At 46.6% G+C, this 27,975-nt stretch overlaps 3 protein-coding genes across 3 annotated transcripts in view; 2 read left to right on the top strand and 1 right to left on the bottom strand.

Annotated features, from left to right (window-relative positions):
- Positions 1–8,984, top strand: part of SLC5A1 (solute carrier family 5 member 1) — a 56,059-nt gene extending 47,075 nt beyond the window's left edge. The window contains exon 16 of the mRNA XM_053279632.1: positions 8,800–8,984. Coding sequence (XP_053135607.1) covers positions 8,800–8,972 — 173 coding nt within the window. The 3' untranslated portion in view covers positions 8,973–8,984. The remainder of the gene's footprint in view (positions 1–8,799) is intronic.
- Positions 1–27,975, bottom strand: part of RSPH14 (radial spoke head 14 homolog) — a 52,000-nt gene that overhangs the window by 16,875 nt on the left and 7,150 nt on the right. The window lies entirely within an intron of this gene.
- On the top strand, positions 9,012–27,500 carry GNAZ (G protein subunit alpha z). Its single transcript, XM_053279633.1, has 2 exons — positions 9,012–10,048; positions 25,419–27,500. The coding sequence occupies exons 1-2, from the start codon at positions 9,326–9,328 to the stop codon at positions 25,761–25,763; spliced, it is 1,068 nt and encodes a 355-aa protein (XP_053135608.1). The 5' UTR covers positions 9,012–9,325; the 3' UTR covers positions 25,764–27,500.

The following is a 27,975-nucleotide window of genomic DNA, read 5'->3' on the forward strand; positions in this document are numbered from 1 at the left end:
CGAAAGGGCCACCACCATCTGCCACCAAAGCCGCTGTCGGAAGCCCATGAGGGAGGGCGTCCAGGGCACGGCTGTTTCCCACACCTGCGACTCCCAGCTTCTGGGAGGGGCGATGATGGTGTGGAGAGGAGCTGCCTGGTTGATTCCTCCCATGTGACCCAGGGCACCTGGCTGTACCTTTGGAGCATGGGAAGGGAAGGCCGTGCACGGGGGGCGGGGGGGGCAGCAGCTCCCATCACCCGAGAAGGGCCCTCCGTGGAATGTGCCTAGACTAGAGGAGCCTGGCGGGTGGGTGAATGTAAGAGGATGTTGCTCCGCCTAGGCAATGGCCCCAACTCTTTCTACACACTCCTGGCTTGTGTAATAAAAGTCACCTGCCTAGTTGCAGTTTGTCTTTTTTGGTATTTGCTTTTCACAGACATATTAACTAGCTGACAGGGTCCTGCAGAAGGCATGAATTCTGAAAAGCAGCTAGGGAACATTCTTGGGCAGCTCTGGAAAAAACCACGAAGAGACTTCGAGTGTTTTTGGTTGCACCAGAAAACACGGAGGCTGTTCTCACACGCAGCCTAACCCAGGCAAGGGAAACCCAACCTGGGTTAGGATGCACATGAGAACTGCTGGGGTTGGGCCTGATCCCGGCATACTGAGCTCAACGACCCCTGGTTCTAGTATCTTATTTGAGCGGGAGAAGAATTTCTCTCTCTCCCCTTTCTCCACACCATGCATGATTTTATAGACCTCTATCATGTCTCCCCACAGTTGTCTTTTTTCTAAACTAAAAAGCCTTGCCTCATAAGGAAGGTGCTCCAGGCCCCTGATCACCTTGGTTGCCCTCTTCTGCACCTTCTCCAGTTCTATAATGACAACTTCATATATGTTCATTTAATCAAGGCCAGTAGTCTCGAACAGGATGGTTACGGCCATTCTCTAAACTTCCCTGCAAAATGTAGGAAATAGACCAGCTGTTGTTTGGGAATCCTTAAAAACTCGGCTTAGCCTTTCCGCTCATTTCCAGCAGCCATCTGTTCCATTCACACTCCCATTCGGAGAGTAGGGAAGTCCTGTGTGGCAAGCGAGGGGTGGATGGTGGATGAGGTGGATTTTTAAGCCTAGCTGCAAGGAGGCTTCTCATAGTTCAATCTGGCACCTTTCAAGGTGGAAAACAGTAATGTGTGGGCAGATGCTACAGCCAAGAAATTAAGTGAAAAAGGAGTCATGACTTAAAATAGCAACCAGGAAGAAAAACGGATGCTGTGAAGAAAATGCAATATGGATGGCCTCTTCAAGCTGGTTTTCGAACACTCAGGTCAGAAATATACAGACTGTGAGGTTTTGGCCTCGTGTGTTCTAGATCCAAATCCCCAGAGCCTGTTTCAAATGGCATATGTTGACCCCCAAGTCAACTTGGGGCTTGTTCTTGGGCATGCTCACTGAGAGCCCTCCGCACTTTCCCAAATTGACTTGATTGAGGGGGTCAGGCTTGCTCCTGGTTGTTGTGAACATGTGCAACGGCAGGCAGGAATCTCTCTTAACTCTATCTTGGAGAAGCCAGGGAAGAAACTTGGAACCTTCTGCTCTTCCCAGAGTGGCTCCGTCCCCTGAGGGGAATATCTTACAGCGCTCACACTTCTTGTCTCCCTTTCGTATGCAACCAGGGCGGACCCTGCTTAGCTAAAGGGACAAGTCATGCTTGCTACCACAAGACCAGCTCTCCTCTCCATTGCCTCCTGTTGCCACAAGCCTTCCTTGTAAAGCAGAGGATGGCAGGGGAAACCTCATGCTCCCAGTTACATCTCTGGCATCCAGTTTGGAGTGGGGGCCACTGTGCATGAACTCGGAGTGTTCCAATGTGCATTTTTCAGGAAAATGTTGTTAGAACTGGGGTGGGGTTGCCCATTATTGTTAATAGCAGAGGCCTAGGAGTTTGAGATGTGGCAAGAACTGAACTAAAGGAAACTGGAAATATCACTGAATGCTTTTTTTTTTAAGCTTCTGAGGTGTTCAATAAGGACTGTTGGATTTATTGAGGGTGCAGATAACTCATTACCAGGGCAATGTGAACTCCTGCCCACAAGGACCTCAGAAGTGTCTGCACTAAACCCCAAAGTGTAGCTAAAATAAACCCAAGTGTTCTCTCGATGGCTGGATTTATTTTCTGCCCTGTATTTTGATCCAAAAAGACCTCCAAAGGAGCCTCCGTAAAAGAAGAAAACACAGTTCCATTGGCCCTGTGTGAATTTCCTTTGACACATAACGTTGCTCAGGGGGTGGCATTGCCTCCCCACAAACGACTAAATGCTCATTAGGTCATTGATGCTGTTCTCAGTCGGTTCCTCTTCTCGCTGGCCTGGCTGTTGGATGCCAAGTCAGTTGCCCTGAGCGGCATCTCCTTTATCTCTCCCCAAGGACTGGAGACCTTTTCACTGCCCAAGGGCAGAGAGAGAGAGAGAGAGGAGCCAAGATACTTCAAAGAAAAAGAGCAATTGAAGAGTGTGCCAGTTGGTTTGGGGGAGCGCTTTTCCTTCTGCCTGAGTTTTCCCACGCCTCCATCATTCCTCTAGTCAAGGAGCTCCAACTCCTCTAACTGCTTGGAGATGGTGTTTTTTAAAAATTCAGAGACTGTTGCAAGCATCTCCCAATTAATATGTCTTTTTTGGCCTTGATATGGGATCCTGACAATCTAAATTTTGTTTCTTTTTTTTTTTGGAATGATGATTGTTGTAGGCCCTCATGGTCCCAAACCCTTGTGGGACAAAATCATGCAGACAAAATCAGCAAGAGGCTCCAGAAGGGACGCCACTGTGTCCGTCCCCACCCGATGATGCCCTTGCTGCACCAAAGACACCAGTCATGGAGTTGCAGGATTTCTTTTGGGTACAAAATCTGAGTTGAATTTGCTTGAGGAAGAATTTGGGTTTCTTCTTGGTACAGAAATGTCTCTGCTTATACATAAACATTACAATGGTTGATGCTGGTGTTGTTCCAAACATAAAGTAAAGTTGCGCCGTTGAGTTGGTGTCCTGGGCCCACAGAGCCCTGTGGTTGTCTTTGGTAGAATCCAGGAGGGGTTTCCCATGGCCTCCTCCCGCACAGTCTGAGATGATGCCTTCCAGCATCTTCCTAGATCGCTGCTGCCCGATAGAGGTGTTTCCCATAGTCTGGGAGACAGGCCAGCAGGGATCTGAACTGGCAAACTCTTGCTCCCTAGGCAAGTTATTTCCTCGCTGCAGTGCATAAAAGTTGTTGGCCTTGAAACTGAAGTGCAAAACTTTCTTTCTCCCCCACCCCATGATCTTACGTGTATAACATTTAGGGTATATCCAACTTTGTTTGTCCCTTGTTGTTCTAGAACAGTGATTCTCAAACTTGGGTCCTCAGGTGTTCTTGGACTTCCATAATCCCCAACCAAAGGCCACTGAGGCTGGGGATTATGGGAGTTGAAGTCTAATAACACCTGAGGACCCAAGTTTGAGAATCCCTGTTCTAGAATTAAGAGCCAAACCACACACTGTATTACCTTCAGTGAGACATTGGCCCTTGATGTGCTTAACTTTTCTTTCCTAAATAACACTTGGGGGGTGGGGTACAAATTGGGGCCGCAGCATGGGGGAAACAGGCCCCCAGGGTTGCTATTTGCCCTCTGAGGAAAGCTCCCACTGACTTCAGGGAAAACAGCAGCCCTGGAGAGGAAGGTCTGGATTGCCCCCCCCGCCACAGCTGCTATTCAATAAAGAAAAGTTAAGCATGACGAAGCCAGTAACGCGTTTAATGCAGTACATAGCGCAGCTCTAATCTTCAGGCGTTTCTTGTACATAGATGATTCCTCCTCCCAGAATTGTGCAGGCTCAGGTTATTTCAGCATAATAAAGCATGAAGGTGTACAATTGTGCCCCTGTTCATTTTATGCCATGTACTGGGAAGAGAAGAAGAAGAAGGGTGAGGTCCCGAGGCAGTCATGTTGCAGCATAATGATTAGCTGCTGCTGGAGCTGTGACGTAGCCAGGCTTTTATCTCCTGCGAGCAGGTGCAGTTAGCAAGGTGAGTGGGTGCACGGGTGCAATGATGCCAATTCTCCGGGGAGAGGTAGAAAAAGACTCCGATAGCAAAGGAATCCATGGTGCTGGCTGCCTAGATGAATGTACGCATCTCCGTCACATCCACTCTGAACACATGAAAATGCCTTCTACCAAGTAAGATCCTTGGTCTGTCTAGCTCAGGGGTTCCCAGCCTCAGGGGGCCAGATGATGGTGGCCTACAACTCCCATCACCCCCCAGCCAAATGCCCAGCCCCAAGGTGGCTGGAGAGGATGGGAGATGTAGTCCAGTCCAGCAACATCTTGGCACCCAAGGCTGAAGACATTGCTTGGAAGCGGCTCTCCAGGTTTGGTTTTGAGACAGAGAAGTCTTTCCCAACCCTACCTGGGGATGCTGCCAAGGACTGAACTGGAGACGACTTATATGTGACCTTCTGCATAAGAAGCTGCCTTATACCGCAACAGGCCCATTGGCCATCTAGCTCAGTACTGTCTACCCTGGCCGACAGCAGCTTCTCAGGGTTTCAGGCAGAGAAGGGTCTTTCTTCCCTAACCCAATTTGGCGATGCTGCCAGGGACTGAACCTGAGACCTTCTGCACACAAAGCAGTATGTGCAGCTTAGTGAATTTAAACATGAGGTGTGGATAAAGATGGACATAGGAACATAGGAAGCGGCCATATACTGAGTCAGACTATTGGTCTATCTAGCTCAGTATTGTCTTCACAGACTGGCAGCGGCTTTTCCCAGATTGCAGGCAGGAATCTCTCTCAGCCCTCTCTTGGAGATGCTGCCAGGGAGGGAACTTGAAACCTAGATGCTCTTCCCAGAGCGGCTCCATCCCTTGAGGGGAATCTCTTCCAGTGCTCACAGAGCTAGTCTCCCATTCATATGCAACCAGGGCAGACCCTGCTTAGCTAAGTGGACAAGTCATGCTTGCTACCACAAGACCAGCTCTTCTCCTGGACAATTGGAGAATAGAGGTTTGCTGCACTACTTTTTTTTTAAACTGCCTGTTTCTTGTAGCTGCTTTGGCATTGTGGGATGCTGGATCTGGCAAATGAAAAAAATCAAGGAGTACTTGTGTCTTGATTTGTTAGTTGCAACATATGCAGGTTTATCTGTGAAGTAGAGCACGGTGGGCCTTGCTAGTACTTGGATGGGTTGCTTTGTGAGAACTCTATGCAAGGCCGCTTGGAGGCTCTCGGAGGAAAGTCAGAAGGAATTTGCTCCACTGGGGGTTAAAAAAAAAAAAATCAATGGTGCTGAAGCTCACCTAATTACAAGTACTAGAAATATTTATATACTAGTGGGCCCGGGCACAGAGCATCTGTGCCTCTAGTGCGGCCGGGCCCACCGCCGCCTGCGCTTCGGCCGGGCCCGCCACCTTACCTCCGTGGCCGCCAGGCCCACCGCCTTGCCGCCGCGGCCGCCGGGCCCGAGGGTGCCGCCGCCGCGGCCGCCGGGCCCGAGGGTGCCGCGGCCGCCGGGCCCATCGCCGTGGCCAGGCCCAGGAGTGCCGCCGCCACCGCCGGGCCCAGCCAGGCCCGTCGCCTCAGCTCCGCGGCTGGGCCCGCCTGGCTCCCCGGCCATGGCCGCCGCCGTTCTCCTGGGTGCGCCAGGACCAATCAGGCGCCCCAGCAGCCCAGCCAATCAGCTGGGCTGCCGGGACGCATTTCTCCTGGGCACACCCAGGAGAAATATATATATAGATTGCAATGTCCCAATCAACCCTTTGACTAGGAACTGAATTTCTTGGGGTTTGCACCTTGTTGATATTTTGGTTTTTTTAACCTGAAATGCACAGGATGGATTTTTAGACACTCTTCCACTGTGTTTTTGAATCTGCATTTTGTTGTTCTGTTTACTCTTTTACTGTCTTTATTTATTATTATTATTTCTTGTTTACACAGTCAGACAGGTGTTATTGACTGGTTTGTTTTATCTAGACATCGAGTCCTTCCCAATTATTATTATTAGATTTATTTGCTGCCTTGAGGGTGATGTGAAAGGCAGGGCAACAGCTCCCTGTATATAAACAGCATCCCATCCCACCCAATACCAGTAGACTGCTGCAGGGCTCCAATGGCAGACAATGGCTGGTAAAGCCGATTTGGACCAATTTATCTATGGGACTGAAAGGATTAAGCAACTAATTGGTGCCATTGACAGATTAGTCTCTACAGATTAAAGGCACTGCTCTGATCTAATCCAGTTATAAGGCTTCTGCTAGTGCCTGGCCCACAGCTGGATTCCGGGCAAACATGAGGGAGATCAGGGCCGGACTGGGGGCACTGAGAGGGCGGTGGAATGTGTGGGGAGGGCATCGAGTTTTGAGCAGAATGGGTACAAAAGGGTGGGAGTATTCACTGCTGCCGAGTGCGGCAGGGCACAGAGGCGCCCCGCGGGTAGGGCACACCGGGAATATGCCCTGTTGCCCTGTGGGCCAATCCGAGCCTGAGTGTCTCAAGGACTGGAGGAGCCAGATTCTGAGGGAGGGGCAGGGGAAGAAGAGTGCCCGTGGAAGGAAAGGCTGAAGGGCTAGGCTGACATTTGCAGCCCTGGACTTCTCTGGTTAGAGGTGTCACGGTTATTTAACAAGCAGCGACTACTGCCCATGCAGACGGTGCAGCATGAATGGGAAGATAATTTGCAGTTTGCAGATCATTTGCAGATAATCGGCAGAGGAGGCCCTGTTCTTCTAAATGCCAAGAGAGCCGTCATCAGGCAGAACTCCATGCAGAGCCTTTTCAGCAGTTGCCCCTGCTTTATGGCATCTCCTCTCCAGTGATGCCTGCAAAATGCCTTAAGCCAAGTTCAAGTTCAGAAAGTATGTGAGAAGTTCCCTTAAAGATCATCCCCCTGATTCTAGTAAACTCTTGAGCAGGGCATGAAGGCAATGGTCTTCTTTCATGGTTGCTACCAGCATCTGGTATTCAGAGGTAGACTGTTGCTCAATATGAAGGTTCCTTTTAACTATCAAGAGCCACTCTGGACCAGCCCAAAGGTTCATCTATTATTTATTATCATTATTATCATTCATTCATTCATTCATTCAATTTATATACTGCCTGACTCCAAAGGCTATAGGCGGTTTACAAAACACACACACACTATAAGAACAGAATAAAACCAACTATTAAACAACTATTAAGCATTTCCCTGGGGTTCAGAAGCACTCCCAAGCTACGTAAGTTACGTACCTGTTCCATTGCAGGAAGAGCAACCCCATCCAGAACAGGAAGATCTATCATGTCCCTTGAAGTATGACCCCTTATCATGAGTACCTCTGTTTTGCTTGGATTCAGCTTCAATTTATTATCCCTCATCCAATCCATTACTGCCTGATGTCATGGAGAAATGGATTTGCATGTCATCAGCAGCATATTGATAAGACTCTGCCCCAAATCTCCTGATGACCTCACCCAGCGGTTTCATGTAGATGTTAAAAAGCAGCCAGAATTCCGTTTCCAAACATGTTCCCAAAGGCTCAATTGACTGCTGGAATAGATGGACTTTTGGTTTGATCCAGAAGGGCTCTTATGCCTTTTCTTAATTGGGTTAAGCACCGCTGAGTTTTAATATCTCCCTTCTTTGTAAAAACTCTAAATATTTCATTTCATAAGTAGTTGCAAGCTTTAGTTTAAAAACTTTAGGTATTTCAGTGTCATTGATCATTGCATTTTATATTTATATTGTTGATTTTAGCATGTATGTCTGTGCATGTGTGCATGTATGAAATATTAAGCATGTGAGAGGTAACAATGTAGTAAAGGCTAGGATGCCCATTAGGTCGCTCAAGCAAGCACTGGTGTTTGTGGAGCTCCTGAATGAGGGTAGGAGGCTCCTCTTTACCTTAATGCTGATCATGTGAACTGCCCTTATTATTGATGGTTCATGGCGCTTTTCTGACTAATACAAAGCAGAAAAGGGAGTTTACAATCTGAATGTCAAGAGTGGGGGAGGGGGTGGTAACAAGAGAGTGAATGTGAGCAAATGCAGCCCCACATAAGCTTAGCTTCAGTAACTTGGAGGGGTCAGGGCTCTGTTTGAACAATATATTGCTGAATCAGTTAAGCAGGATCAGGGTAGAATGCTCCACTCTGCAGGCAGGTGGGGGAAGAGTCATTGCAGGAGACCTGTGCTACTTCAGATAAGCCCTCTTACAAGGCTTCGCCTGAGATCTCTCTTTAGAAAAATGTATTTCGCCATTTCAAAAAAGAAAAAAGTTCAGTGCCACAAAAAGAGGGGAAAGTTAGAACTAGATGTGTGCAAATGTGCACGCACACCCACCCACACTTTCACGTGCAAGCAGGTATGGCTGTTGACTCGGGCGGGCGGGGAAGGAAGTGGTGCATCTCTCTCTCTCTCTCTCTCTCTCTCTCTCTCGTCCTCCACTGTGGGCTAACTGGTCAGAACGGGGCTGTGCAGGGAGAGGACGGCCGTCCGCCAGAGGAGGGTTGGTAAGCAGTTCACTGTTTGCTTTCATGTGGGTTTGGGCAATAAATGCAGCAGGCTGAGGAAAGACAAGGGGGTTTGATTTCCTATTGTGCCTGGGCCCTTCAGCTGCTGTGTGTTGCTGCTCCCTTCCAATATTGCTTGCTTCCCTTTGTGCAGTTTCCATCTGGGTTGCCTGCTTAGGATAATAAGATGTTCCCAAGAACAAAAGATGTGAGTGGCCCACCGCAGAAAAGCCCGGCTTCCCGATTGAATCCGTTCACTGTTCTCTCTCTCTTCCCACCCCCATCTCGCTGTCTTAACAGGTGGAGACTGCAGACTCACGGACCCAAACTGGACCGGCCTAAATAGTTGTGTGTGGAGGGGGAGCCAGATAAACACGGCATCACCACAGCAACTGGAAAATACAAGTGAAATGAAGGCACAGCAGAAGCAAGGGCTGCTCCTTACCCTTGTGCTGAAGAGAGGCATGGAATGATGAAGGGAGCAAGGCTCTTTTGACCACTCTGACCACTCTGTGGAGAGGCAGCTCTTCCTTAACCGAAATGTGCAACCCTCAGAAGGGGCGGGTGCCATGAGCTCTGCTGAAGTGATTGCCCGTTTGGGGTTGCCTTGCACGGTTCTGCAGCCCTGCTGGGACTGAACTCCTTGGTACCGGTCCATTGCGGGGACATCACATATCGGACAGTGCCCTTTTCCATCCCCAGAGAGTACATCTAGTTCAAGAATTAAAGTACTGCAGCTCTCTTCTGGAGGCATAGAGAGGGTGGGGGTGGGGGAGCAAGAGCGAATCTCCTCCACATCTCCCCACCTGCTAGCCTCTGCTGTACCATGGGATGTAGGCAAAGCTCGGAGGAGAAAGAGGCAGCACGGCGGTCCCGAAGGATTGACCGCCACCTGCGCTCTGAAAGTCAGCGGCAACGGCGTGAGATCAAGCTCTTGCTCCTCGGCACCAGCAATTCTGGCAAAAGCACCATCGTGAAGCAGATGAAAATTATCCACAGCGGGGGCTTTAACTTGGAGGCTTGCAAGGAGTACAAGCCTCTGATCATCTATAATGCCATTGACTCCCTGACGCGCATCATCCGGGCGCTGGCCACCCTTAAGATCGAGTTCCACAACCCTGACCGGGCCTACGACGCGGTGCAGCTTTTTGCCTTGACAGGCCCTGCGGAGAGCAAAGGGGAGATCACACCCGAGCTGCTGGGGGTCATGAAACGGCTCTGGGCCGATCCCGGCGTGCAGGAGTGTTTCTGTCGCTCCAACGAGTACCATCTAGAGGACAATGCTGCCTACTACTTGAATGACCTAGAAAGGATTGCTGCATTAGACTACATCCCCACGGTAGAAGACATTTTGCGTTCTCGGGACATGACCACAGGCATTGTGGAAAACAAGTTTACCTTCAAAGAGCTGACTTTCAAAATGGTGGACGTGGGTGGGCAGAGGTCTGAGCGCAAAAAGTGGATCCACTGCTTTGAGGGGGTTACAGCAATAATTTTCTGTGTAGAGCTGAGTGGATATGACTTGAAGCTGTATGAAGATAACCAAACGGTAAGTCCAGCGTAGATTTTTCTCTGCTGGTTTTTGCAGTTCCATTGCTTGCATTGTGATAATTCCTCTGTGGGTTCCAGGCATGCCGCTCTGAATGCTTAATATGAATGGATCCTGGTTACCCAACAGCCTGTTCCATCCTTGCAACAGTACGAGGGGAACGGTGAGATGCTGAGCGTTCTAAGTTATGGGTTCAAAACTGAAACCTCTCCTCTGAAGAGGTTAGAACAGCTACTCCTTTCCTGAGCTTTTGGAGAATTTGTACAGTTTTTCTCTTCCTCCAGGCCTTTGACCAAGATGGTCTTTTCCCTCCGGTGACTCTTTAATCTATAATATTAAAGGATGCTTGTTTTATATGGTTTTGTGTGGGTTTGTACCATCCTCAACGGCTTTGTGCTGCCAGGAAAAAAACACTATAAAATATTTAAAATAACTATAACTAACCTTTTGTTTTCGTTTGTAGTATTGAAAAGCAGGAGGCTCTCCTGTAGCTTAGCTTCTGTGACCAAAGGAGGGTGGTTTTGATCATATAGCAGAGGAGAGCAGAACTTGAGCAGAACCTCTGTCTGAAGCTCCATGGCTGTGTAACCTCCCAAAGCTCAGCAAAGATGATGGCCAAGGCTTGAGTCACAACGGCTGCCTTTCAAACAGGGCAGCATTGACTTGACTGTCGCTTTTGCACGGGATCTGGTGCGCCTCTTCCACCACACTGTCTCTTAAACTAGCATGGTTTAAAAGAACATTCCAGAAAACTTTAGCAAGTTACAAAAACTGAATTATCTGAGCTGGTCAGCCTGGCCTATGAGTCAGGCTTCACAGAGAGAGCGGGGCAGCGAGGGTCTGTCCCTGGGCCGCTGCCCAGCTTGTCACACCCCGACTGTCTGTATCGTGAAACACAACGGCCTCTGCATTCTCTTTGCAATACTAATACAGTTTGCTCAAGCAAAACAGATCCCGTAACTATGGAAATGGCTGCATATGTAAAAGTGTCCGTGTGTGCATCATTTCCTTCACCCTCCGTAGCTTGACCTTCATTCTCCCTTCTGTCTGTGCTTTCCAATATCCTTGCTTAATGTGGCATTCAATTGAGACAGCAATGACAATACTTGCTTTGCAGAAAATTCTCTGGGAATTCATGGTACTCAATCATCAATGACCTGACTTCATTATTAAATGTTCTTCATACAGAAAATCACATCTAACCCTATTCAGGGGTTGTATGTGCCTCCATGGGTTTCATATTGGGGCACAGACCTACAGAGCCCCGATCCGGAGATTCAGATCCCTGGATCTCATCAGCCACATCCCCACTCCATGATCTCTTCCAGAAAGGAAGTGCAGCAGTGAAGGCACCTGTACAGAGCAGGTGGCGGGGGGAGAGCTGAGCTCTCTCAACTTCCACCTTTATATTTGATTGACTGATGAAGTGCTGTCAAGTTGGTGTCAGCAACCACATAGATAGATTCTCTTCAGGATGATCTGTCTTCAGCTTGGCCTTGAAGGTCTCCCAGTGGTGCATTCATTGCTGTCGTCATCGAGTCCATCCACCTTGCTGCTGGTCGTCCTCTTCTCCTCTTTCCTCCCACTTTCCCCAGCATTATGGACTTCTCAAGGGAGTTGGATCTTCACGTGTCCGAAGTATGATAGTTTGAGCCTGGTCATTTGTGCCTCGAGTGGAAATTCTAGATTGATTTGTTCCATGAACCATTTGTTTGTTTCCTGGCTGTCCATGGTCTCTTCAAAAGTCTTCTCCAGCACCAAAGTTCAAAAGCGTCAATACTTTTTATAGCTTGGTTCTTCAGAGTCCAGTTTTTGCATCCATAGAGTGTCATGGGAAAAACCATTGTCTGAACAATTCTAATCTTTGTAGGTATAGACACATCACGGCATCTAAATACCCTTTCCAAGGCCTTCATTGCAACCCTACCAATTGCTAGTCTGCGGGGTATTTCTTGACTGCTGGATTCTTTACTGTTGATGGTCCATCCTAAAAAGCAGAAGCTATCCACCACTTCAATGACCTTTATATTAGAGAGTTTATATTAGCAACTTTGTAAAAAATGTAATTATTCCTGGGGGAGGGGGTATGATTGAGTTTAAGGGCCCAGATCTTTTAAGCACCTAGCAATGCCCCTGCTTCCAGGCACTGGTGAGGGGTGGTGATGGTGGACAGGAATGAGGTGCTGGGAGAAGAGCACAGAACTAAAAGGAGTAGGAGCTTCTGTTCTCTATTCATATGCTCATCTTGCTCTTTCCCTTCCTTTGATCACTTGAAGTGTTTCTGGAAGCCTAGAGGGTCCCTTTGGGAACTGGGAGTAGAGCTCTGTGTGCCTTATAAGAAGAATTCAGTTTGGTGTCCATAGAAACTGAGGAGAAGCTACAGGCCTATGGGTTTTGAAACAAAGCACTTCCATATAATGGGGGAAATGTACCCTTTTCTGTAGGCTGCAATTAAATAGTAATATACAACTCCATTTATAATTGATGTGCAATTATGGAAAATGACAAGCAGCTTGAGTCAGGGGTGAAAGCTCCTTCATTCAGACAGATCCTACCTCAGTAGCTAATGCTGAGAGAGAGTGAAGTGTCATTTCAGCTGCTATTCTAATAGTTAATGTGGTTTGGAAGAGAGGACCTAATTATTGCTGGGATTATCTGCAGAACAGGAAAACAATCCATGGACGACACGTCTACATGCCTTGATGTTACTCAGGGCAAGTGTTCCACATCAGTGTTTAAATTGGGCAGCAAAGCTCACCATTTGGGCTTGATCCCAAACATTCAGATAATCAAAAATTGGAGTAATGTAGCAGATGTAAAGGACTATTGTGCTACATGGGGAAGAATTCAGAATCTTGGGAAATTTGTTTAAGTTGAATCTAAAGGATAGGGAGTTCTTGCATGTCTCTTAACAAGGTTAATTTTATCTTTTAAAAACCCTATATAGTTTAAATAATTTTAAATTTTCAGGTCTTCTCATCAGCTGTCATTAGTGGGATTTCCTTCAAGAAACTGCCAACCAGGGGACATATTGCTGGATCCAGACCACCACCCAGATCTGAAGCTGCCTGACTCATCCAAGGCAGAGAACTGAACCTGACAAGTCAATAGGTTCAGATCCGGGCGGTGTTCTGGATCCAGCATTATGTCCTGGTTGGCAGTTTCTTCTGTCATTTCTGTTGTCTGGATTCAACCTCAGTGTGGCAGATAGTTTTTTGAGAAGGGACTGGACAGCTGCTGGCTCTAGACAAACAGGCATGTTCTCCTCCTTTGGGGGAGTAATTAATGATGACCACCTGCAAAAGTCCCAGCCTCCATCCAAGCTGCCTTTAACCAGCAGAATGGGCAGGAGTCCTGGCCAAATGCCCTTTTGACACCAGACTGAAAAGGATCCAAACTAATGGGGTTAAGAGTGGACTGATGCCCACTCTCCCTCTGGTGGGTCCATTCCTTTTGGCAACTGTTGGGCTGCAAGATGTGGCTGGCACTGCCGCACTGAGCTCTAGTTTCAGCAGATTTGAGTGGGAATAAGATACAGTGGTTGGGAGAATGTGTGTGCTGCACCTTGCCAGTATCTGCTGACTGTGCTCAAATGAGCAATCCTTGCAGTTGTGCTGCTGGGAGGACTTGAACGGCAAATACCACTAACCCATGTTGGGGTAATCCTCTACTGTCCTTGAGATGAAATTTTATGCCATGTACAGTAACTGCATACTAGACAGAGTACAGCCACTTCTTCAATTCAAAGCATTTTCCATTGTTGCCTGGTGTCTAAGCCTTTTCTGCCTTGAAATCAAGTTGCTTCTTCATCAGGAGACATTAAAGACTGCAGTGCTAAGTATACTTCTCACAAATGTCCACTGAAATAAGAGAGACATCTGGGTGAAAATGTTTAGGATGAGGTGATAGGTCATAATGCTGAATCCAGTATCGTCAAATACCAGCAGTTGCAATGTCACTTTTCTGTATGATGTAGTAAAAGGTAGAAGCCAGCAATTATATTGTAATGGAATGCAATTATGCAATAGGAGGTGATTGGAACATGGGCACAGCCAGGACAGTAGAAGTATCATGAATCTGGTGTTCAGTGGGTTTGCAAAACAGGTGCAAAATAGAAACCAGAAGCTTCACAGAAAATGGCTTCACAGAAAAGGTGGGTTTTCAGAAGGGATTTGAAGTAGAATTGAAACCAACCTTTCTCCAAACTGAAATTCAAAAGAGAATTGAAACTGAAGTTCCAGAGTCACAGAGACCTAAGGTACAGAGGGCTTCCAGCCATAGAGTGATCAACTGTAGTACTGAAAGCATCAGAGAGGTCTAGAAGGACGAAGACAGACGAGTCTCCTCCTCTTCCCTGACTTGGCAGGGAGGAGAGGATTACTAGTTTTTGTCAGTTTTGACAGTGGCACGATGACGTCAAGAGTGGGATTTTACACAACTGCACAGTGTGAAGGAACCTGCTTCCTAAGAAGTGGTAGGCCATGGACAAAAAAAGTGGGTTCAATAGTGCAAGTGTGAGCACTATAAAATATTCCCCTGAGGGGATGGAGCCACCCTGGGAAGAACAGAAAGTTCCCAGTTCCCTCCCTGGCAGCATTTCCAAGATGGGGCTGAGAGAGACTCCTGCCTGCAACCTTGGAGAAGCTGCTGCCAGTCTGTGGAGACAATACTGAACTAGATGGACCAAGGGTCTGACTCAGTACATGGCAGCTTCCTATGTTCCTAATGCATTTTTTAAAAAATGTGCCCTTTCTTGATAGAGATCATAGGCGAGTCAGGCTACATTATCCAAAATGAGATTACGAATGAGCGTGAATTTGATGGGAGAGGCTTGGGCTCAGTCAGCATGACACAAAGAGCTGTATGATCGGCCAGGAGTCCCTTGATTACTCCATGGAGAGAGTTCAAGGATTGGTTCGTGGCTACCCTAACCCTTTCCCCTGTGCAAAAATGACTTGCAGTTTTACCCTGTTTGGAGGGAGGGATAAGGAAGGGGTGATGACATCGGGAAAACTGTAAATGCAACAGTGCTGTTGCCTGTTCCCATCTCTAGGGGGGTAGACAAAAATCGCTATGAGCATTTACCAACTGAGTACCGGGGGCTAAAAGGTACAGGCCTGGCTCATGGATTATGAGTCACCTTTGCTTTTCTTGAATCTTCAGCTGTGATGTGTGAAAGTCTCTTTTCAGGTCTTTGGCTCCTTTCCTTTCAAGGATGAAGAATTGTGTTCCTTGGAGCCTTATTACCACTACTGCCACCAATGGTTCAAAAAAGAGAACATAATCAAATGATTTTTTTTTTTCTGTTGAAAGCATCCTATCAGACTTGAGGAATCTGAAGAAAAGAGAATCGCCAACGATCCAGGCTTCTAGCTTTTTGTAACATTTCAAAGATTAGGTTTTGACAGGAGATCTTTGCACAGGGGGCTGCCCATTAAAGGTGGTGTATTCCAAATCATGTTTGCAATAAAAAGAAGAACCAAAGATGGACTGGCCTATTGGGACGTGCATGTTGGTAGGCCTTTCTTCATCCAATGCATGCAATAAACAGAGTTGTGATCAGAGAAATCAAAACAGGCATGTTGGTGGAGCACCAATTGGGAGCCGTTGGCTTGTGTGAATGGGCACTTAATACTTCAAGGGGCCAGGGCACATTGCAGGAGCCTTGCGTCACAGCTGTGTCTCCTTATGCTAAATACACAACTTGGACATTCCTGCTTGGCTAGTGATTAAGACGGCGGCTTTTGCTGGCATGCTGCCCTGCCCTACAGGCAGTCTAGCCCTGCACAGCCCCATTGCACTTTCCCCGCTGCACAGTATTTGCAGGGGTGATGCTGGGCAGCCCATGCGTCATTCAGATGTTGTTTGTGGAGGAGAGAGGGCAGCTGCAAGAGAACAGCCATGGCGGTGGTTGAGAGGGCAGCACCTAGATTGCTTGGTGTGTGCTCCTGCACATCCAAAACAGAATGTAAGAAGACTCAGAATGCGCATCTGGGTGTTGATGTGGGTTGTGCTTTGTTTCCAAATTACAGATACTGATATTCAGATGTTGTTGACTACAATTCCTATAATCTCTGTTTGCAATGGCCTTTGGCCAACAGGCCACATCATTTGGAAATCCCAGTCACAGGGAACCCTGCTGAAATTTGTTTCATATCTGTGCACACATTCATGTCCCTACGTCAAGCCATGGAGTAAGGTCATCCTACTCTGCCACTCCTTGAAAAGCATTATATAAATATTTGCCGTGTCATCGTAAACTTGCCATCACATTTAGGCGTTTCCATGCAGATGTTTTCGGCTGTGGAGCTGTGGAATGGCCACCTGGACGAGGTCTACCAAAACCCTTTCCTGGCCTGACAGGAAGGATTTTATTCAGAAAGGAGTTGAGGGCAGATGAGCTGGTACTTAATGGTTGCCATTTTGGTAGTTTTCCTTGTTCTGTGATTTTGCGTTGCCTCAGGCATAGGATGAGATGCGTATACATGCAATTAAGGCCCGACTTTTTTTGACCCAAGAACTCAAATGCAGCCCACTGGGAATTTGATAAACTGCCTATTCCACCCCCCCATTGCTGGCAAAACTGGAGGGGCGGGTTATCAAGCAAGCCCCTGCCCGGCCATGAGACCTGGCTGGTGGGCTACATCTGGCTTTGTGGGTCATACGCTGGGCAGGCCTTTCCTACAGAAACAGGCTTTTAATGAGCTCCAAGAGGTGTCTGAAAATACATTTTGAATGAGTTTGTCTGCTGGAAAGCAAAGGTGTTGGAGGTCTGCACAATGGATAATGAATGACTGATGACTCTCCTCCTTTGCTGAACCTGGTTTAGTAAACACTTGGACTAATTCTGTGTGTGTGACGAGAGAGATGTGCTGGAACTGCAGTGACTTGATGCCGCTCCAGCATTCAAGGAATTTCAGCTTGAAAGATTAAGCCAGACGCTCGCTGTATTGAAACAGTCCCAGTTCTTTTCCTCTCCTGTTTCCATAACAACATGTCCTCATAATGGAGCATATAAATGCAGCGAGAGCCTTTCTGCAGCAGGGCCCCACCATCGTGAGCTTGTGTCCTGAACACTCCCAAGTTCTCGCAGCTGAGCCTGGGGAGCTTGCGACAGGGAGGGGGCTTCTGCAAAAGTAATTCCCAGGCTGGTGTTAGGTCAGCTGCGTTGCCAAGAGAAAGTCACTTGGCACATCCAGGGCCGCAGCCACTGTTTGCTGTGGACTGCACCGTGCCCCACTGACTCCCCGCACACGAGCGGGAAGGAATGGAAAGTAGGCTGGTCCTTGGGCACATTTTCATTTGACTTCCGTTTTCTTCAATGGCTCCGTCTGGCTTCCTCTTTGTGTGTATGTGAGCTGAGAATGAAAGCTGGAAGGGTAGACTTGGTCCCACTTTGAGGCCACTCATGTGGGACTGTGCCCCCATTTTGGCTCGTTTTGCTAGAAGTATAAAAAGGAGGTGCTTCTTGGAGCCTCGTGTAAGTTTTATGTGCACAATGTAAGTGAATAGGATCAATACGGCAGAGAATGTTTACAAGCTTATGTTGTCTATTTCAATATTCCTTCAGCAGCCAAGACCTGCAGTGGTGTGTGGTTTTGCGGGGTAGGGAGAGGGATTGAGAGAGAGGACCCCAAAGCTTGTCTGTGGGAATTTGCCTCTTCTCTATCCGCGCCACCCCTTCACCTTGCTTTGATTTCCACTCCCAGCAGAAGAGAAGGCTCTTGGAAGTAACTATTCCCTGATTGCCTTTTTAACAGAGCACATTGGGCATGGATGAAGCTGCCCTATATGGCGGCATCAGGCCCTTGGTTCATCTAGGGCAGCCCTGTCACTTGAGAGCCAATAACGGGCAGCAGTTCTCTAGGGTCTCAGGCGGGTATTTCCCAGCGCTGCCTGGAGTTGCCAGAGATTGAACCTGCGACCATCTGCATCCAAAGGAGCTGCTCTGCCACTGAGCTATGGCCCTCCTCCATAGCTTTGATCCGTGTATTCCTAGTTAAAGGACTGCCCCAAAGCATGAAAGGGCAGCACTGGCTGCCAGTAGATTTTCTAACTTTCTAATTTCCAAGGAAGTTTAAAGCGGGGTGTGTGTGTGTGGTGGGGGGGAGAGATCACATGTTCAAGGTGGAATTGGTATGTGATAAATGTAGTCTCACGTCTGCATGGCTTTTTAAAAATAGGCAGTTATGTAATTATTATTAATGCACTTTAAAAGCATAAGCAGTTTCTATTGAGCAGAATAGGCTTGTCTAGGGAGAGGAAGTACAGGGAATGGAGTCTTCTTACCCTGGTCTCAACTCTCCCATCCCTAAAAAAAAAAAGAAAAGAAAGAAAGAAAGAACCCCCCCACCCCCACCCCCACCCCCACACACCCTGAAAACTAGTATTTCTGCTTAGGAAGGCCCCATTTAAAGCATTTTTAACTAGAATTAAGTTTTAAGGACAGGGCAATGTAATGTTACTTGACTTCCTGCCTTTTGCATTGAATCTTTGAACATGACAAAGTCATCATCTTGACATACTGTTTCTATATACACATGTGCTTTAGCGCATTGTTGTTAAAATAGACCTACTTTCTGAAAACACGATTTCCTTAAACACTGATTGAGACTTCTTCCTATATAATGAACACAAACGAAATAAAAACAAGGAATTACCAACTTTATCTTGCTCTTCGCTGAAAGCTAAAATTGACCTAACTTACTAACATTTACATTTCCTTCTCTTCCAAAGGTTCTGGTTTTGGTGATGTACCAAAATCTACGTGTGTGTGTAAAATGAAACTTGCATGGATCCCCACCCCCCGCGCCAAGGGAATGTGTGGTGACGTGTGTGTGTGCAGGTTGGCTGGCGGAAAGGTTCATTGCTTGGCATTCTGCTGCATCTCCATGGAAGTGCAGTGCTGGTGCAGAAGCTAATCAACTTCTCCCTCCATCAACTCTCACACACTGTTTTTTATGATGCGCTGGAGAGATGTTGGGTCAGAACTGGAATCTTGCTTTGAATCTTGCTTTCCGCACTGTAGTGATGATGTTGCATTACACTTCTTACAAAGGTCGTAAGCAGTGGCCCTGAGACGTGAAGTGCCTTCCCTATGGAAGCAACAAGGACTGCCAGACTTCCTTGTTTCAGCTTGCCTGGATTGAAAACAGCGTTGGCAGGCTTTGGCTTCTTGTTTTCTGATGGCAGCTGCTGTTCTGCTTCTCGCTGAAGTTATTCCACAAAGTTAGTGCTAAACGGTATCATGCTAAAAGTTTTCATTGCATGTCCTTTGGAGGAAAAGCTGCAGATCTGTCTAAAATAAAGCCCTGAACTCTCTAGCACGGAGCTATGTCCCTTCCCTCTGTGGTCAGCTGTAGGTTGATCAATGATGTTTGCAGAATATCTGTATGGTTGTAGAGCTGCCTCTCCCCTGGGGCTGTATGTTGAGTTGACCCCTCCACTTCCCTTGTGCTGGGCCTTAGGAACTCTGCCAGTTCTGTACCCTCTTTCTCCCCTCCCCACATTTTGTAAACAGAATTGATTTTGCATTGGTTTGTTTTATGATGGGGTTTTTATCCTGCCCTTCATGTCAGAGTGCTCCAGGCAGTTCACATGGTTGGCTCAAAACACTCCATAGAAATAGAGGGAAACAAATTTTACAATATATATATTTTTAAAGAGATGGCAGCACATCAAAGCAGGCGTACTCTTTAAAGGGAACAACAATCACACAGAGGTCAGGCCGGAGGGCTGCCGAAAACAGAAAAGTCTCCAGATGGCGATAGAAGGGGGAGACCAGCTGGATTCCCCAGGGCAGGGAGTTCCACAGCTTGGGCACTGCAACAGAGAGAAGACCTTTCCCAGATTCTCACCCTTTTCTCTCGCTCACCTTGGTGGAAGGGCAGGATTATTCAGGAGGAGATGGTCCTTTAAGATCTCCTAGTTCCAAACTGTTTGCACCTTTAAAAGTGATAAGCAGCACTTTGAATTGCCCCCAGAAATGGACTATAAAAGAAGTTGCATGCTCCAAAAAACTGACTCCAGCTAAGTCTTGCTAGCTGGACTTTCTAAGCTCTCTCCAAAGGCTGACTTGCATAGAAGCGCCTTACTACTACTATGGCGACAAATATTTATTTACCGCTCTTCAACCAAAGTTTTCAAAGTGGTTTACATAGAAAAATGAATGATACATAAATAAGATGGTCCCCTGGCCCCAAAGGGCTCACAGTCTACAAAGAAACTTAAGGTAGACACTAGCAGCAGCCACTGGAGGGATGCTGTGCTGGGGTTGGATAGGGCCAGTTGCTCTCCCCCACTAAACAGAAGAGAATCACCACTTTAAAAAGGTGTCTTTAGCAGGGGTACAGCGATCCAGCTGTAATATATCTAAGGCATGTGTGATTATGTCCAAACCCACCTCCTCCAGAAATGGGTGAAGTACATAAGAAGCTTCCAGTCTATGCAACCTGTTTGTCTTTTCTGTAGCTCTAAAGGTACCATAAGATCCTTGGAAAGAGTACACCTCAGCCCTCAGCCCACTCTAGAAACAGCAGAATATGAGGATGATACTGATCCATGTATCATGGAGCTCATCTCTACAGAAAGTAATGTATTAATCCCCCAACACCTGCACACTTTGCCAGTGCTGTCTGGGAAATGTGCGCGTGTGGAGACGTGAGCATTTGCGTAGAGCCAAGCAGCTTACGTTCCTGTCCCTGCGCCAGCTTCATTGCGACAGCATCTGTCACATAAATGATCTTTCTCTGTGTTTCTGAATATATTAACACCTATAATACCACCATACTGCTTTGCTATTTCCATGGAAACCTGAAGAGGAACTTGGAGTGACTGCATTCAGTGTCAGTGCTTAGGCAAGAAAGCATGCTTCCTCTGCTTCTAGGCTGTATTCCGGACACGCTGATCTAAAGCTAACCACTGGCATAATTATTTATTGATCCCCGTGTTATTAATCTTGCCTTATCTTCACTGCTCAGGGCAGGTTACAGTCTGAAAACAAAACCAAAAGGCTTGTACAAGTAAACCCTCACACTGCAATTATATCGGAAATGCTCAAGATACACATAGTCACATCTGGGCTAAAAACCCTGGCTCCTCCTGGCTGGCGGCTTCATCTCTCACCCAGCCCTCTCTCCAAGCTCACAGCCCCTTTTCGCAAGGAGGCTGCCTTCTACCAGGTCAGACCATTGGCCCATCTTGCTCAGTATTGTCTACACCTGTGTTAGGAACATAGGAAGCCGCCTTATACTTATACTGAGTCAGACCATTGGTCCATATAGTACAGTCTTCACACAGAGAAGTGTCATCCTTGAGAAGTCCACAATCCTAGGGAAAGTTGAAGGAGAGGATGACCAGCAGCAAGGTGGATGGACTCAATTACGACAGCAATGAATGCACCACTGAGGGACGTTAAAGCCCAAGTGGAAGACAAATCATCCTGTAGAGAATTGATCTATGTGGTCGCTAAGAGTCAACACCGACTTGACGACACTTAATCAATCAGGAGAGGAGAGCTGGTCTTGTGGTAGCAAGCATGACTTGTCCCCTCAGCTAAGCAGGGTCTGCCCTGGTTGCATATGAATGGGAGACTAGAAGTGTGAGCACTGTAAGGTATTCCCCTCGGGGATAAGAACATAAGAACAGCCCTGTTGGATCAAGCCCAAGGCCCATCTAGTCCGGCATCCGGTTTCACACAGTGGCCCACCAAATGCCACTGGAAGCCTATAGGCAGGAGTTGAGGGCATGCCCTCTCTCCTGCTGTTGCTCCCCTGCAACTGGTACTCAGAGGCATCCTGCCTTTAAGGCTGGAGGTGGCCTATAGCCCTCCGACTAGTAGCCGTTGATAGCCCTCTCCTCCATGAAGTTATCCAAACCCCTCTTAAAGCCATCCAGGTTGATGGCTGTCACCACATCTTGTGGCAGAGAATTCCACAAGTTGATTATGTGTTGTGTGAATGGATGGAGCCGTTCTGGGAAGAGTAGGTTCCAAGTTCCTTCCCTGGCAGCATCTCCAAGATAGGGCTCAGAGAGATTCCAGCCTGCAACCTTAGAGAAGCCGCTTTCAGTCTGAAGACAATACTGAGCAAGATAGACCCATGGTCTGACTCAGTATATGGCATCTTCCTATGTTCCTGTGTAATCAATCAATCAATCAATCAATCACAGAGTGGCAGCAACTCCCCAGCGTTTCAGGCAGGAATCTCTCCCAGCCCTACCTAGTGATGCTGCCAGGGACTGAACCTGGTACCTCAGATGCTCTTCCACTTAGTAAAGGTCCCATCCCCTAAGGGGAATGTCTTTCAACTTTCACCACGGCAGACCCTGCTTAACAAAGGGGGCAATGCATGCTCCCTACCGGGAGACCAGTTCTCTTCCCCCTAGACCATCCTTCCCTTCCCATCATTTTCCTGCTTGTTCTCATCACCCCCATTTCTCTATCCACCTGCAACACCCAGACACCCTTTCCCAGCACCTAAGTACCCCGCCCCCCCAACACATATTGCTCTCACTAAAGGAAAAATGTGACACTGGCGATATAACACAAGTGGAAAAAATAAAGGTGACACAAAGGGAAATTTTCCTGCAATGGCCCAGAGTTCTGCAGTGTTTAAAAAACAACTGAAGAAAATTTGATAGAGGAGAGGAGAGAGCCTTGTCTAGTCACTGAATTCATTTTGAATCCCAGTTGCTGGGGATTTGGTTGGAATTTCCTCTCTTCCCTTCTGCATGACACTGTTTTTAGAGTATGATTCAATCACAGAGCCATTAATTAAGAGCATTTTCCCCAGAGGACATTAATCTGCAGGGGCATGAGCAATGTTGATGATATGGCTGAAAGGGGCAACGGGTGCAGGAGAGGAACTCTTACATTAATACCAGAAGCAGTACTGTATTTACCTGAATCCAAGACTAGCCCCCACCCCCAATTCTTTGGTCTTAGAAGCCAGGGGGTCATTTCAAATGCAGAGGTCTGTCCCTTTCAGGTCAATACAGGTATAGACTGCATATAGCTGCTATTTTAAAAGGGGGTCTTAAATGCAGAGTTGTCTATTTGGGAAAATATGGTACGTGGAATTCTAAAGAACTGGGAGGATTAGCTTCCTTTGAATTAACAACCCAAACCTGGAATGCTTATCTGACTTTCAATCATGTCTCCTTTCCTTATGCTGTAACTTCTTTGCAATCAGAGCTGGATGAATTTCCTCACGCTATTTTAAATTGCAGTCATTCTCTAAAGACTTCAGTGCTCATTGTTTTTGAATACGCTTCAGATAGTCTAAACCAACACTTTTTGGAGAGGGAATTCCAGTGTGTTGAGACCGCAGTTGAGTGGATCTCACCTCCCACCAAAACAGTATATTTGGCCTTGGCAACTTGGCAGATGTGGGGGTCCATAGGAAGACATGGCTTATTTACTGGTTTTGCGATAATTGTGAGGCTTAAAAATTTTCAGTCACTTCTAGCACCTCAGAAGGAATGATTTGCAAAAACTGGGGTATAAGCTCAGCCTCCCACAAATATGAAATCTCCTACTCAGAAAATGTGAAGAAGTCCTAATTGTCACAAGGTAACCAGTTTTGGTGGGGGGAAATTACTGGAACTTGGAAGTTTTAAACAAGTTTAGCACGGCGGGTGTGGAGGAAAAAGCATCTAATATATGAGTTCTTTGGAAATCTTGTTTTTTTTCTAAATAAGCATGTGTATTGCTTATCCTTCCCTCTTTCCCTCTTCTTGTTTGCTTATTGCACAGAGGTGCTGCAATTGAATTGCGTTTAGAATCATTACTCAGGCTTGTTGGTCCAAGTGTGGCGTCTTTCCAAGTGTGCTCCCACCAAATACGGTCTTATGGAAAGATCTCTGCATTATTGATTCCTGGCTCTGTTCAAGCCCAAGAGACTATTTGCATGTGGTTGTGCATTTTGCTGGTGCTTTTATGGGTTTGTTCCTCTTCTGATTTATCCTGTAATGCAGAGGTTCCAAATCTTGGGTCCTCAGATGTTGTTAGACAGCAACGCCAGTGTTCTCTCTAATTTTTTTTTCATCTGTGTATGGAATGAGGTTTGTTCCGGGCAGCAATATCAAGGCAGTGTGCACACACATGCATTCAGAGTGGGGTCTTCCTGATTAAACCTGAGCCGGATCTAAAATTAACTGAGCATCCATCAGAAAACTTGTGTGTGTGCGCACAAGCCTTATTGGGAAGACTGTACAACCTCCATTATCCTTTTGGCCACTGTGTCTGGGAATGGTGGGGATGGTAGTATAACAGTATCTGGGGGGCCAAGATTAAGAATCCCTGTCTTTAGGTTTGTTGAAAGGTATTTAGGACAGATTAAATTTGCCGCCCCCCCCACACACACACTTGTTGTCCTATTTGTGAACTTTAAAAATGTAGCTAGAACTCAGGGTCATCCAATGAAATTATACACATGCTTCTGGACCTTCTTGATTTGAATGCTGCACAAAAACTGCCTTGGCTCCACACAGCAGTGAGGATACCATGGACAGCTCCGTGTGAAATCTCCCTTGTGACATGCTGTGATGCACTGCAGACAGAGTTGAGTGTCACCAAATGCTTTCTCAAGGCTGCCTGAAACGTTGTAGGTTTTCTACACAGAAGCATTCCTGCGTAGGGGAAAAGCACAACCTCCATACATTGGGTGGCACATCAGATGATGATTATATTTATCTGCCAGACAGAGAAATAACTCGGCTAATCTTGATCTGTGATTTGTAAGTATATGTGAGTTAACATTCCTGAAAAATACACCAAATGCTATCTTCAGTGCAGTTCAGGTGAGGTGAGAAAGACTTGTTTGACTAACTAGACCAGTGTTCTTCACTGTCAAGTCTGGGGGCCCATGGCAGCCCACGTCAACCCTAAGTGTGGCCCCCTGACTAACTGTTTATTGGGCCTATGTGAAGCTTTGGCTAAATCTGACTGTTCTGCTCAGTCTCCCTGGCACCATGTGAAAGGCAACCATTCTCACTGTGCAGAGCTCTGCCTTGCCCAGTCCTGGGCGGGGGGCAAGGCAGCTCCTTTTAGGGAAATGGAGTCCTCCTGAGCCCCAGGGCCATCTTGGAAGGCAAGCACAGAGTGCTGGGAAGTGTAGCCCTCCTCAATGTTTCCCTCCTAGAACTCTTAAGGAAGTGCTCCCACTTCCTTAAAGGACTCTCCCAGCCCTGAAAAAAGTGCAGTACTGTACGGAGGTGAGTGCAGTGGGAAATCGCTCTCAATTAAAGGTGTCTTGCCAAAGTGGCCCCCACTTGAAAAACAGTGAAGAGGACTGGTCTGGACTGTGACTGCTCAGCTGGTGGTGCATTTGGTGTGGAGAACTGTTGCTGACACTTGTGTCCTTTCCTGCAGAGTCGAATGGCAGAGAGCCTCCGTCTTTTTGACTCTATTTGCAACAACAACTGGTTTATCAACACTTCCCTCATCCTCTTCCTGAATAAGAAAGATCTGCTGGCAGAAAAAATCCGCCGCATCCCGCTAACAGTCTGTTTCCCCGAGTACAAAGGCCAAAACACTTACGAGGAGGCAGCTGTCTATATCCAACGCCAGTTTGAGGACTTGAATCGTAACAAGGAGACCAAGGAGATTTATTCACATTTCACATGCGCCACTGATACCAGTAATATCCAGTTTGTGTTTGATGCGGTGACAGATGTCATCATTCAGAACAATCTCAAGTATATTGGTCTTTGCTAAGGATCCGCGCAGATGAGTTTAGTTTCTTAAGGTGATGCAAAAGAGGTTAACCACCTCCACTCACAGTGGAAGCAACGAGGCAGCTCTTGGAAGACCCAGTCGTGGAAGGGAGAAATCTGCCCACAGATCCCTTCAGCTGCTTACACATATTTTTGCAAAAACAAACAAACGTCTTGGAGTATGCAAACCTTCCAAAACGGCGAGGTTTTAAACTGTCTGGAAATGTTTTCATTACTTTCACCACATCCCTGGCTCATTCTGTCTGTTTCACTTATTTTTCCTGAAATGGTAACATTGCCATGTTCTCTGTAGGAGACAGATCATTGTCTTAACTGTCCTAGAAACCATTTTACTGTCGGGAAGATGCAGAGCTGGTGAGTGGGAGAGAGGGCTGCATCATGAAATCCCCCCCACCCCGAGGAAAGCTTCTTCCAAACCAGAGGCTAGAGAACAGGCATAGCCAAGCAAAGTTTTCCTTCCCTACATCCTAGTACACATCCCATAGAACATATACACATGGATCATGTGTGCTCAGGCACATAACTTGCAACAAATACAAAATACATGCTAGGTTCACATGCTGTATTTGCAACCTGGTTTATAGTGAATATTCTGCCTGTGGAAGGAACAGACAGTGCAGAACACTTCTGCGAGTTCCTGCCTAACCTGTAGCCCTTTCTGCTGTTCAGACCTTCAAAATATGCAGCAAAAAAACTAAGGAAAAAAAATGAACGGAATTAGTAAAGACTAAGCCAAATTGCGGCCAGTGTTTCTTCTACCAGTGAGGAATTTTATACATCAAAGATTTTATTTTACATCCTTTATTTTGGTTTTTTTGTGCCAAATAATTGTGCTCTTTCACACAAAAAAACTCTGGAAGTTTAATAAGTGGTTGAGTGTTCTTTCTTTCTTTTAAATACAGATATAAAAAGCATAAGAGATTTTTTTTAAATTATTGTGTTGTGTCTGGATTTATGAGTGTGCTAACGGACAATCCTGTTCCATTGCTCCAAGGAAATTCTGAGAATTATGGCAACATTTGCAACAGCCTTTCTTAAAAACAGGAGCCAATGAAACTGTGTACAATATAGCCTTCAAGTCCTTTTCTTTTCTTTTTTTGGTGTTTTTATTTTTTAAAGATGTGCTGTAATTATTAGGTGAACAGATGAGTGATATGAACAATACCTAAATGTCTTGATATTTAAATTTTTAAAGTTAAATTTGCAGTTTAGTGGAATTAAAGAAATGGAAGTGAGGCATTCCTCAGCTCCCTTTCATCCTGTATTCAAGTAATACAGGGTGACATATTTATTCTAGCAAATTTAAAGTTAATTTGAATGCCTGAAAAGCTCTGTGTGACTTTGGGAAAATCTCACATGGCATTTGGCCACGCGGTTCTCTTCTTTCTCTCTCCCCTCATCTCACGCAAAAGACTTCTTGCAGACTTCAGCATAAACTTAAGTGTGTAAATATACATTCAAGAATTGTAAAGCACATACATGCACTCACATGTTCTATTATACACATGTTCTATCACACACACACACACACACACACACACTCTCTACCACTTGGGGAGAAATATCTTTCCCCCCCCCCCGCTTCCCTGGTTCCCCAGTTGTATGAAGATCAGTGAGAATTCTCAGCCAAGGGCTTTAAGAAGAACATAGAGAAAACGATGAGTGATAACCAAGTTAGAGGCTGTCCACTTCAAGAAAATAAATAATCTGAATGATCCTAACTGGTCCATGGTGTGCTCATTGTGGTAGATCTTGTGACTCACAGTTCTACACATCTGGGATCTGTACTTTTACAACATGGAAACCATTTTAGCATAAAAGGTTGATGCTTCGTCCCCAACGATGATGATTGCACATATATTATATGGGAGCCAGTACAATATTTCACAGTTTCCTTCTGAAAGGGTGGAAGGCACATGAGGTTGAAGGTGATGAGGTGGTGGTAAAACCATTCCCAGTACCATACTGCCTTCCTACTAGGGTCAGGGGTTTTCATCCTTGCGTCTCTAGATGTTATTGGATATCTGGGGACCCAAGGTTGAAATTGCATGCTCTAGGTGGTCCCTCTCGCAAACCTTGTTTTCTACAGCAATTTCTAAAGGAACAATTTCTTAGAATTGCAGGCACCAGTGGGAGCCAATACTTGTCAATACTGTACAATGTAAGGGTGCTGATTTAGAGACAGGCATCTA

Source organism: Hemicordylus capensis, chromosome 15 (genome assembly GCF_027244095.1).
Source record: "Hemicordylus capensis ecotype Gifberg chromosome 15, rHemCap1.1.pri, whole genome shotgun sequence".
Lineage (NCBI taxonomy): Eukaryota > Metazoa > Chordata > Lepidosauria > Squamata > Cordylidae > Hemicordylus > Hemicordylus capensis.

Bases quoted from the DNA above. Each gene is read 5' to 3' on its own strand.
- GNAZ (XM_053279633.1), top strand. From the start codon at position 9,326: ATGGGATGTAGGCAAAGCTCGGAGGAGAAAGAGGCAGCACGGCGGTCC. The intron at 10,049-25,418 runs GTAAGTCCAGCG...CCTTTCCTGCAG, and splicing joins TGTATGAAGATAACCAAACG to AGTCGAATGGCAGAGAGCCT.